This window comes from Aristolochia californica, unplaced genomic scaffold (assembly GCF_029961685.1).
Source record: "Aristolochia californica isolate CCGP_79_NKW_82.1479 unplaced genomic scaffold, dmAriCali1.0.hap1 SCAF_11, whole genome shotgun sequence".
Taxonomy (NCBI): domain Eukaryota; kingdom Viridiplantae; phylum Streptophyta; class Magnoliopsida; order Piperales; family Aristolochiaceae; genus Aristolochia; species Aristolochia californica.
This window is the reverse complement of record NW_027181782.1, coordinates 11,739,877-11,751,719: the sequence shown is the minus strand read 5'-3', so window position 1 is coordinate 11,751,719 and position 11,843 is coordinate 11,739,877. Positions and strand designations below refer to the sequence as shown.

The following is an 11,843-nucleotide window of genomic DNA, read 5'->3' as shown; positions in this document are numbered from 1 at the left end:
TTTCGCGCGTATAAAAAACCAAAAATCTCTCTCATGTCCCGCTAATTCCGCCGTTTCTCTCTCTCCGCCACCCTCCCTCCGTTTCCTTCTCTCAATCTCCAAGTCCTTGATCGCTCGACTCTGACTCCGACCTGTAAAAAGATATCAAGACCCATTTCCGATTTCTTTGCCTGGATTGCTAGCTAGTTTGATACCCCGCAATCTTTCGATAAGTTTTCGAACGTGTTCTTGTCTCTGACTGCTAATGTGGTTGTCGATGTTGGGTTTAATTTGTTAATTTAGTGATTCTGACTTTCCTGTGAACAATTTGAGCTGAAACTGAGCACCGGAAGTTGGGGATTGGTTCAACGGTCGAGGAAACAACTTTTGCCTGGTTAAATCTCGCTAATTTGCCGTGATAGTCCTGGTGCATTTTATGCTCCGTTTCTAAGATTTCCGGCACTTGTTGGACAGGTAAAATGATAAAATGATGCCGTTGAAGTGGATTTTGGCCGCTGTAGCTCGGTTCTCTTTTGGGTCATTATTGAAATATTTGGTTGTCAGTGGGTGTTGATGCACCGATACGTTGAAGAACATTACAGTTACCGACAATGCGATGGTTGATCTCATCATTTCATTAATTTATATTTCTAAGTGTTTGGCAGCATTTCCGTGTAGTTCCTGGATTTCGAGATGAGAAATGCAAGGACTAGTTGGGGAAAGGTTCCCATTGTTCCTCTGGTTTTTATCATTCTTTTAAGCTTTTCTACTGCCATAAACAGTCAGGACGATGACCTGGATGATGACGGACGGCAGCGTAATCGAGATCCTAGTCCCTTCATAGCGCAAATTCTTTACAGCGGTCTCTCCAATCTCACAGAAATCTTCTCTAAGGAGGCTATCGATAAATTAAACTTCTGTATTAAGGATGTGTAAGTAGTTGTTCTTCTTGTTCGTTCATCTTACCATTATCTATTGACTTTTTTTTTGCTGAAATTTAAATTTAATTTGAATTATGTTGGTATTGCTTTTCTAAAATTACCCCATAGACTCTGATTTTCTGCACATGGAGCCTACAATACAATTTTCCAAGTGTTGATTTGATACACAACATCCAAGTTCTCGATAAACATAAAGAAAGAAAATTGTTGATTCTGAGGGATAGTTGTTCACAGGGACGCTGATTGGAACGATGCCTTCAATTTTTCATCGAGTTTGAGTTTCTTGACAACTTGTGCTAAGAAAACGAAAGGTAAGTAGTTCCTCTCGCTCTGTCTCATAACATGGGTGCTGCTTATGTCTCTTTTCCTGTCTTACATCTCAATTGATTGACAGGCGATCTTACAAAACGCTTCTGCACAGCAGCAGAAATAAAGTTCTATTTCAACAGTTTGTTTGAAAGAGGGGGAAAGACTAATTACCTAAAACCAAATAAGAATTGTAACTTGACATCGTGGGCTGATGGGTGTGAGCCAGGGTGGGCTTGTAGTATTGGAGAAAACGAAAAAGTTAATCTTAAGCGCTCACTAATGCCACCTAGAACTACAAATTGTCAGCCATGTTGCGAGGGTTTTTTCTGCCCTCATGGTCTTACATGCATGATACGTAAGTATTTGACCACTCTCTTGTTTTTCCTTTTGAATAATTTATGTAGTTTCTGAATTTGCACTATCATTATTCTAAGATTTTCATTTCCTATCTATTTATCCCCTTGAGACTTACTTCTCTGCCTTTCCCTTTGCTATTTTTTGTTATGCTATGTCTTATCTCAGGAGGGGTTTTTTCTTTCCTTTGCTATTTCCTTATGCTTTTTAATGTTCTCATGTTCTTTGCCTACGTGCAGCTTGTCCATTGGGTGCATACTGCCCTCTTGCAAAGCTCAACAAAACTACTGGCATTTGTGAACCGTAAGTTGCTTTTCCTTGAGATTCCCATATGCTATTCTTTAATAATTTCTTGTCTGACTTGTGAGCTATTACCCAAATAAAATGATACAGATACCTTTACCAGCTACCTCCAGGGAAGAAGAACCATACCTGTGGCGGGGCAGACAACTGGGCTGATGTAGGAAGCAGTGGTGAGGTTTTCTGCTCTGCAGGATCATATTGTCCAACCACCACTCAAAAGATTCCTTGCAGCAGTGGGTATTAACTTTTATCCCAAATCTTTGTATATCTTTCTTATTTTCCTTGTCTAATGATTAAAGTAAGGTTTTCATGCTATTTTAATGGAAAAGACTGCTGATTCATCTTGTCTACTGTTTTCCAGGCATTATTGCAGGCTTGGATCTACAACAGAGAAAAGTAAGTTTTCCATTCATAATTTTGGTTATGAAGTGGTTGATGTTATGGTTCCTTGCCCATGGCTTGATTCTAGACCAGTCAAAACAGTTTTTTTTTTGAATGGTGACTTCATTAAATGAGAGAAAAACAGCAATAACAGCAGGGGGAAGAGCCAAAAGGCTCTCAAACAAACAAGCAATGGAAGCTAAGGGTCACACAGTGCCCTACAACAAGATGATGACGACAATAACCTTCAGCATTAAGTCCTCAATGGAATTAGCAGATCTCAGCATGTGATTCCATGAGATGTCAAGGCATTGCACAATGTCTAAGGCTTCACGTATACTGCTCTAAATCTTGAGGAAGGATTTCAAGCATTTCTCATTCTATCAATTATTAAATTAGAATTCCCATCAACTACCAGTGGCCCCTGAAAGTAGGCCTTATAAAGCTTCTGTCCTTGAAGCATAGCCATGATTTCTGCCTCCACTGAGATCTTATAACCAAGCAGAGCAAAAACAGCCAGTGAAATCTGACTGTGATGATTTCTAATAACCCCACCACTTCCTGCTAAATAAACCTTACTCATGGAACTCCATAAGCTAATTCCCAACATCCTCGACCATGACCTCAATTCTGGACCAGTCATAATATAAAAAGATACAAAGAAATCAGCTTATTTCTTGTATTCAGATCTAATTGACAAACTATTTGTTTTGTAATTAGCATTATTTGATCGAAAGGGATAAAACTGGTCTGCTCTCTCTGCTCTCTCTCTACATGTGTAGAATATATATACACATGTCTTTTGTTTTTGAGAAAAGGGGCAGTTCATTAAGGGCCCCAGGCAAACACGTCATCATAAGGTGATAGGTATGGTTAGTTTGATGTATGGAGTAGGGGCTGCATCTATCTTAGCTGTACAGAGTGCCATTCGAGGGGGTTATGACATCTAGTAGGCATTATTTGAAGCCCTTCTATAATGACTTCAAATAGTAGTATCAGTTTAGGTTTAAACTTTCCCGCCCATCCATTTACTGCATCTTGATGCAACTTATCGACTATTTGAATGATTTGATTCTGATGTTGTTGGTATTTTGAAACTCAAAGGAATACACAGGATAGGAAAATTTTCCAGCTGAACTCTTCCTATTCTTAAATGTAATATTCAATTTTGGTGCACCCATTCTTACTCTAATTATGGATATTACAACGAGGAGCAACCAACCTGGATGGATCAGATATACCAATTTAATATGGTTATTACTCACCCATGAATTACCAAAATCATGCCAACCTTATATGCAATATGCCTTTGAAGACATTTTTAACCTCTGAAACAGTCATCTTAGTTAGAAATGCTCGAACTACCCTACCCCTCCCTTCTCTTTCTTAAGATTTTTGTAAGGTGAGATTGCTGGTCCAAATTACAAAAAACATGCTGTATACAAATATGATTAAAATCATTAGTATGTGTTACTACTACGCAGTTCCATTGGTTCATGTGACTCTAGTTTAAATTCGTATGCTTCAGTTTGGTGGCTTGGTGAAGATTAGAACTCATCTCATAGTGTTTAGAGTTTACACTAGTTGAGGTTAACTGAATATGTTGTATTCATCTTTCAGATTGCTTCAAATTGACGACATGCGAATCGAATACTGCAAATCAAAATATTCATGCTTATGGAATCATGCTTATTGTAAGTTTACCTGTTCTTTTTGAAGAAATGTTTTAAGTTCTTGCTGCTTTTTCTAGCTTGTGCAAGGCGTAACTCTTGAATTCTTTCCTCTCAGACAAAACTGTCCTATGTTATATCTACCAAAGACTGGATTTTGGGAACTATGCTATGTTACAGAACATACACTTTTATGTAAAATGCTTTGTGCTAGGTACCAGGTAATTAAAGGCCAAAGTTGGAACTTGAGTGTATTCACATAAAAAAAGTACATGTTCTGTAAGTACACTGCAGGTGTGAATAAAAGGAGTCTTTCATGTTTGCTTATCCTTTGCACTCTCATCATGGATGTGCCAGATGAATTTCATGCACAAAATTTCTTCTTTCATCCTGAATTGAAACTTCAACTGCTTACATTATTTGTCTTTTCTGAAGGCTGCACTCAGTACTTTGCTACTGATCATCTATAACTGCTCTGATCAAGTCCTTACAACTCGAGAAAGACGACAAGCCAAATCAAGAGAGCAGGCGGCAAGGAGTGCTAGAGAAACTGCTCAAGCACGAGAAAGGTGGAAATCAGCTAAGGATGTTGCTAAGAAGCACGCAGTTGGCCTACAGACACAACTCTCTCGTACTTTTTCTCGCAAAAAATCCGTGCGGAGCCTGAATCCACTCAAGAATCTGGGTCAACCTAAAGTTGGATCTAATGATGCATTATTACCAGCTACATCTTTGGGTGCTTCTGGTGTATCTCAGCCTTCATCGTCTACTACAAAGAAAAAAGAACCTAGTAATCTTACTAAAATGATGCGGGAACTAGAGGAGGACCCTTATAGTAACGAAGGGTTTAATTTAGAAATTGGGGATAAAACCATCAACAAGAAAATGCCGAAAGGAAAGAACATGCACACTCGTAGTCAAATTTTTAAGTATGCTTATGGGCAACTAGAGAAAGAGAAAGCTCTGCAGCAGCAAAATAAGAACTTGACCTTTTCAGGAGTAATTTCTATGGCTACTGATACTGAAATCAGGACGAGGCCTATTATTGAAGTCGCTTTCAAAGATCTAACCCTCACTTTGAAAGGGAAAAATAAGCACTTGTTGAGGTGTGTGACAGGCAAAATTATGCCAGGCCGTGTTTCTGCTGTAATGGGGCCATCTGGTGCTGGTAAAACCACATTTCTGACTGCTTTGGCAGGAAAAGCAACCGGGTGTACCATGACTGGTTCAGTTCTTATAAATGGAAAGCCAGAATCAATTCATTCATACAAGAGAATTATTGGATTCGTGCCACAAGATGATATAGTTCACGGAAATTTGTCTGTGGAGGAGAATCTTTGGTTCAGTGCCAGATGCAGGTATGTTACAAGTTGTTAAACTTTCATCAGATGTTTCTGTTCTAATGCTTGAGTCCATAAAGCAGGGAGGATGAGACTTGCTTCCCCTATTGCATGGTGTGATCTGGTTTATTCTTCTCCGTATAATCAATCCACAGTTCACTCCATCCTCTACTCTAATGATTAATGTAGTCTGGTATCATCTATTCTGAAAAGCCACTAGTCAAATTATTAGGATCATCAAAATAGTTAGGTATTCTGAAATAGCCAAGGAAGAAGCATTTTGAGAATACCTAAAGAATTCTATTATTCCTCATAGAGATAGTGATTTCTTATTTGTTGGTGTTTTTTGATCCACTTGATGGTTGTTGTGGGGGTATAATTGGATCTATTGACAAGCTGACCTTAATTTTTGTCATCATGTCACTGTTTCTTTATTTTTTTTTACAGGCTTTCTGCTGACATGTCAAAACCAGATAAAGTTTTAGTTGTTGAAAGAGTGATTGAATCTCTGGGGCTCCAAGCTGTAAGAGATTCTTTGGTTGGAACAGTAGAAAAAAGAGGAATCTCTGGAGGGCAACGTAAACGAGTAAATGTTGGACTGGAAATGGTCATGGAACCTTCTTTATTGATTCTTGATGAACCCACATCTGGTTTGGATAGTTCTTCTTCTCAGTTGCTTCTTAGAGCTCTTCGTCGTGAGGCTCTTGAAGGTGTTAACATCTGTATGGTTGTTCATCAGCCCAGGTAACTATAAAAACACTCATTTTGCCAAAAATAATATTGTCCTCAATAGGCTGTTTGCTATTTCCATTTTATTGGCGTATTGGTCATGGGCTCAAAGCAATGTTTTTGAAACATGATCTGGTCAAGCCACCGGTCCTGGAGAAGCTTATATATAATGTGTGTATATACATTCATTTCTTGTTGTTTTTGCATTTCTTTTGTCATCTCTTCCTACTTATTATCTATTTCATTTTTTATGTCATACAATAAAGAGAATGCTGTTGTTAAATGATTAGCTGAAGTAAGTATGTTTTTTTATTCCCAACTAATAACTGTAGGATGCTTTCATCTTTTTCCAAAAAAAGAAAATGTAGGATTTTTCAAGCCCAAACCAATGTGAGACTATTGTCCATGCATAACAATTCTCAGTCTTCGACAATTAATCAGAGATGGAGGACATGTGCAACCATAGATTAGTGGGCTTTTCTTTCTGACCAACAAATAACATTTTAAATTTCAATAGCAATTTATATTTCTTTAAATGAAGCTAAATACATTATTATTTATCTTTTTGAATGCATATGCACTGGTGATAATTTTTTATTTAAAAATTCAATAAAGAGAGCAGTCAATAACTGAAAAATTTTACACATTGCTCAATACCAATTTATCTTTTTGCTCTTAATCTAGATAAATTTTTACTTCATTTTCAAAATTAAAATTTCATTCACACTGCTTATAATTAAGTATGAACCTGTACCTCTATAACTAAGTTTGAGATGTTTATTTCTTTATTTATTAATTTTTTTTAAATGATGCTGATTTTTATTAAGACTTAAGCTCAAAAGAGCAAAATACAAAGGAGGGAAACCTTCCCAAACAATGAGAGATTGTTGGGAAGTTTCGAATTTTGCCAATGAGAGATGTTTATTTATTTGAAAATTCATTAAAGAGAGTGTAGTCAGTTATTATATAGAATTTTACAGACTAAATTCACATAGATGACCAACTACAAGTTTTGGAAGTTTGTACATATACTGATCCTCTTGTAATTAGGACAGCATCCCATTTTGCGGCTTAGTGTTGTTCTCCTCTTTGAAGAGTACATGATCCATAGCCTCAGTCCCCTTAATAGCACATTTCCCGCTAAGAAATTTGACCTGGCTGGGTTGGGTCTGCTGGGTGGCGATTGAACCAACCTATCCACTCTGGTCTTTGGGCAAGTCAAAGGGTGAGTACCTGGTGAACTGAGCAGGTTCCTGATCTTGGATGAAGTGGTTTGACTGGCTGGAACCAACCTGGTTTCAAAACATTTGAGTCAAAGCATGCCATGAGCAAGGTTGATTTTCATTAACTAGCGGCTAGGCAGAAGGACCAGGACAGGCTAATTGAATGGTAATCTGTGGATGCGATTAGTTCAGGAACGCCTGTCCTATGGATGACCCTTAGTTATCTCCATTCTATATTATATTAAATACGTCTGAAATTGTTTTTCAGTCATAAGGGTCTGTTGTTTGGGTTGCAGCTTGTAGTCTTTGCTTTAACCACAGCCCATCCATGATACCCTCTTGGTGAGCTAGACAAGTTAGACTCATCTGCAGAAAGAAAGTTGCTGATTTGATGCAGGTTGGGCATCTTTTTACGGAATCAGTGAGCCATCAACGATAAGACAACATTAGAGACACTGTCAGACTGAAATAGTAGTTTTAAACTGTAAGAGGGAAATAGTAGTTTTAAACTGTGAGAGGGAACTACCGCATGTTTAGTTCTTTCCTAAGAGTTGGAAATCTGTGCACTCCTTCAAGGGTATAGAATTTTCCATCAGCTACTTTTCCAGTTTTTTGGTAGTGCAGGGGAATTTGTCTGTGGTAACAAGTTGGTTTTCATAAGGAAGAGCTCCGTATCAGCAATCACTAAGTCATTATAATGAGTTTCATGATAGTCTAAGCATGCTTTCTTGAATTCTTGAATAACTGTTTTATGAAGTGCTAGTTCGCTGACTAAATTCTAAGAATGAGTTGGCGTTTCTTTGCTTTTCATAGTTGTTCAGGATCTTTTTTCCCTTGGATGTTATGGTTGATGTTTTTGGTTTCCCATTTTTGTATGTAAGGTTCTTCTGGAATTCTTTCTTGTTGGTCTTGATATCTTTCGTTTTCTTTTTTCGTCAATAAAATTCTCATTCTTTTCATAAAAAATCTTAATTGCTACATGACTTACTCCTTCCATAACATTCGGAATTGAGAATTTCAGTTTTAAACTTTTCAATGTCAAATTGCAAATTACCTGAATGTCTCTTGGAAATAATTCACAAGAAACTATAGCATGCAAAGGATTCCTTGTGATTACAAACAACCTCCTAAAATATACAAAGTAATAGTATAACAAAGGAAATATACTAAAATAATCAGCAAAACATCCACAATTACTTGTGTGATAATCGAAATAGTAGGCTAGACATCATTCTAATTATTGACTAGCTAAAATCAATGTTGAATTTCTGGAAAAGAGAAATACTTTACTGACTTGTTGTAATTTTAGTACAATGATCCTCTATTTATAATAGAGGAAACAAGTAGAATCCAATTACAATTAAACTACCCTTGTCCTTGTTACACCCAAAGTTAAACACTAAGAGATAAGTCCTAGAACAACTGAAAAACTAAACATAAATAAAAAAAACTAACATAACTAAAACACCTTTAACTGAGACTCTTTTGTGAGACCTCCTACTGTGAGCCTCACTCCACCATATTAATTTTGATTATGTGAGACTTCTTATTGTGAGAGTCATGTAAGACTCTTCCTTACTTGCTCTTCAACATTCCCCCTCAAGCTGGAGTTTACAACTTCAGCTTGTAAAGAAAAATATTTTTGGTCTTAAATCTTCTTTTGTTGAAAAATTTTTTCATAGATGCAAAATCTTCATCTTTTGTTCTCTCCCTTTCTTAAATGTTTTGCTCACATAGAAATTACCACAGCATATTAATATACCTCTTTCTTGTAATTCTTCTTCTACTTCTCCCCCTCAAGTTGGGGATAAAAAAGACATAGAGACCCAACTTGAACAACAAAATAATATGGGAAAAGAAGATCACTCCTAGCCATATGACAAAGTTCCATACACCAGTAAAAAATAGACAGTCTAAAACATACTCCGCTCAATTTTAAAGGCAGAAAAATAGCCCAATTTTAGGGCACAACAAAAAAACTACTCGCTCAAACACAAATCACCGCTTAGGTGAAGAACAATAAACTTGACTCGAGTTGGATATTGGGCACACTTCTAGATAGTGGGTCTAGGCATTGCTTTTGAAGTGATGAAAACACAAGATGATAAACTAAAGAATACTAGAGGAAAACAACTTTAACTGGAAGGAGGCAAGTATGCAACACTCATGCTTCCATATGAATTTAAAATGTGACCTTTTTTTTTTTTTTTGAAAATCTAAGGGAGAATATAACGATAGAACTTAATATTTTTTACCAAGTATAACTTTTATAGGCTGATCACAATTTTTCGGATGGCTCCAGTCTGCGTTTATGGACGGATTGGTGGTCAGGCGATGGCTCTCTTACTGAAGAGGAAGCCATTTCTGTTTGTGGCTTGATTGATAGTCTTGGCAGTGTTATTGTCCGCTCTTAAACGGCGGACCGGATGATCTGGCTCCCTGACAACAACGAGCGATTCTCGGTCTCCTCGGCCTATCGCCATCTTATGGGATGGACTCGGCCGCCCGCCCCCCACCCGGTAGCTTTTGTTTGGCGCCTCTCGGTCCCACCCAAGGTGAAGTTTTTTCTCTGGAGTGTTTGCTGCAATAAGATCCTCCCTGTAGACAACCTTATCAGGCGCGATAACACCACTACCGATCCTCTTTGCCCCTTCTGCGGGACAGAGGTTGAAACTGTGAGTCATCTTCTTCTCCACTGTGGCTTCGCCTGGAAGGTGTGGACTTACATGATTGACAGTATGGGTCTCAGCTTCTGCATCCCACTTGACCTGAGCACCATGTGTCGTTTCTCTTATGGGACCCGTCTCCCAGCTTGGGCAAGCTTTTGTTTGCATTGTTTTCATCCCTTGGTGCCTTTGGAAGTAGAGGAACTCCAAACGGTTTGACTGTACTTTCCGCTCTGCTGATAAGGTCTCCTACACCACCATTGAGCTCATCTCTACATGGATCCACTCCTGGAAAGAATTCGCCTGTCTCTCTTGTTTCCTGGTCCACACCAACTAGAAGATTATTGCTCAGATATTTGTCCCCTATGCCCCTACCGAGTTGCTGTTTGGGAGCCTCCCCCCACCGGACATTATAAGCTAAATTTTTATGGTAGCACCTTTGGGAACCCGGGTTTGGCTGGTGGGGTGATTTTTTATCCGGGTGACACTGCCATACTCTCTTACTCTGGCCCTATCGGAATTGCTGACTCGACCACCGCTGAGCTCTCTGGTCTCCTTCACGGCTTGCGTACCATTCAAGACCGCTTTAGTGGTCCCCTTATTGTGGAGGGAGATTCCAAGGTGGTCATCGGATGGTGTTCCACCTCATCCTTCACCCCCATGGTGTCATTGATAGATTTTTCTTGATATTTTGGACATTGTTTCCACCATTTCTTGTACTTCACCTCACTTACTTAGATCAGCCAATTCGGCTATTGATTTGTGTGTTAAGCTTGCACGCGCCCCCCCCCCCCCCCCCCCCTTTCTATCTCTCGTTGTTAGGAGAGGCTTCCCTTGATGTATCTTCCCTTTATTTGAAATAAAATTATCATCATTTAAAAAAAAAAATTCTGACTAGTACTCTTTCTAAGACTAGGATCCGAACTCCATCTCTATCTAAGACTCTATCTAGACTCTTAATAAGTCTTTCACCATATCTTGACTTTTTAGCCCATAAACTTCTAAGACTCTTTCGAATTGCCATACAAATTACAAGAGTACCCCATAAGTGGTGCCGGCTTGATTTTCTAAAAGACAAAATTAAATTTGTCATTTTTATCCTTAAGGTAGTGCTCCTTAGACTTTCTAAAAATAAATGCCCCCAAGTTACAATTTGTACCCCTCCCCTAGGATTGTCCACTTGTGCTTTTAGATAAAATTGGTTTTTATCATTCCACTCCTCCTGAAAGATCAACCTTGTCTTCAAGGTTGAAGTGTTGGGAAACTATTGTAAGAACTTCTCTTCAAGCTCCCAAGTTGTATACTTCTTGTTATGCATGCTTTATAAGGCAGATGTGCTAAGCTGAGTTGTTGCTTGATGAGCTTGAGGGCCAGATCTCAGTCCAACCAATCTTCTTCTAGAGTAACTACCTTTTGGTTTTGGTCAATGGCGGCCAGTTGTGTCGAACATAAGGTGGGTGATACATAGGTAGTGCATGTGGGTCAGGTCTGGTTGTTTGTATGAGTGAAATTTTTACTGTCGGGGTGTGTTAAATTTTGGGTTTGGAAAGTGAGTTGAGTTGGGAAAGAGGGAGGTAATATGTTGTATGGATAATGGAAGGATTAGGGTGGGAATTGTCGTGGGGGTGGGAGGTTGGGAGTATAGCATGGTGGTGCATGGTTTGGTGGATTGTTTCATGGTTGTAGTGGTGGGGGTTAATCTCACATGGGTTAATATCAAGAAAAGTTAAATATGGTTATTAGTTGAGACACTTCCTTTTATTTTTGCTAGCCATTCTAGGATGGACGCCGACCCAACCTTAACATTTTTTTTTTTTAAATTATTTTATTTAATGCAAGGATTGCATTAAGAGAAGAAAGGAATGTAAAAATATACATCAAGAGCCAGCAATATCTTTACTAGGTAATTTTCTTATGTCAAAGCAGACATACCCATTCCGCTGCTTTT

The 11,843-nt window shown here is 38.4% G+C and overlaps 1 protein-coding gene across 1 annotated transcript in view; it reads left to right on the top strand.

Moving 5' to 3' along the window:
- Nucleotides 1-672: 672 nt before the first annotated feature.
- The window catches only part of LOC137943621 (ABC transporter G family member 28-like), a 29,511-nt gene continuing 18,340 nt past the window's right edge, over nt 673-11,843 (top strand). The window contains exons 1-9 of the mRNA XM_068789077.1: nt 673-911; nt 1,155-1,231; nt 1,315-1,584; nt 1,823-1,886; nt 1,977-2,123; nt 2,248-2,282; nt 3,888-3,961; nt 4,373-5,295; nt 5,725-6,021. Coding sequence (XP_068645178.1) covers nt 673-911; nt 1,155-1,231; nt 1,315-1,584; nt 1,823-1,886; nt 1,977-2,123; nt 2,248-2,282; nt 3,888-3,961; nt 4,373-5,295; nt 5,725-6,021 — 2,126 coding nt within the window. The remainder of the gene's footprint in view (nt 912-1,154; nt 1,232-1,314; nt 1,585-1,822; nt 1,887-1,976; nt 2,124-2,247; nt 2,283-3,887; nt 3,962-4,372; nt 5,296-5,724; nt 6,022-11,843) is intronic.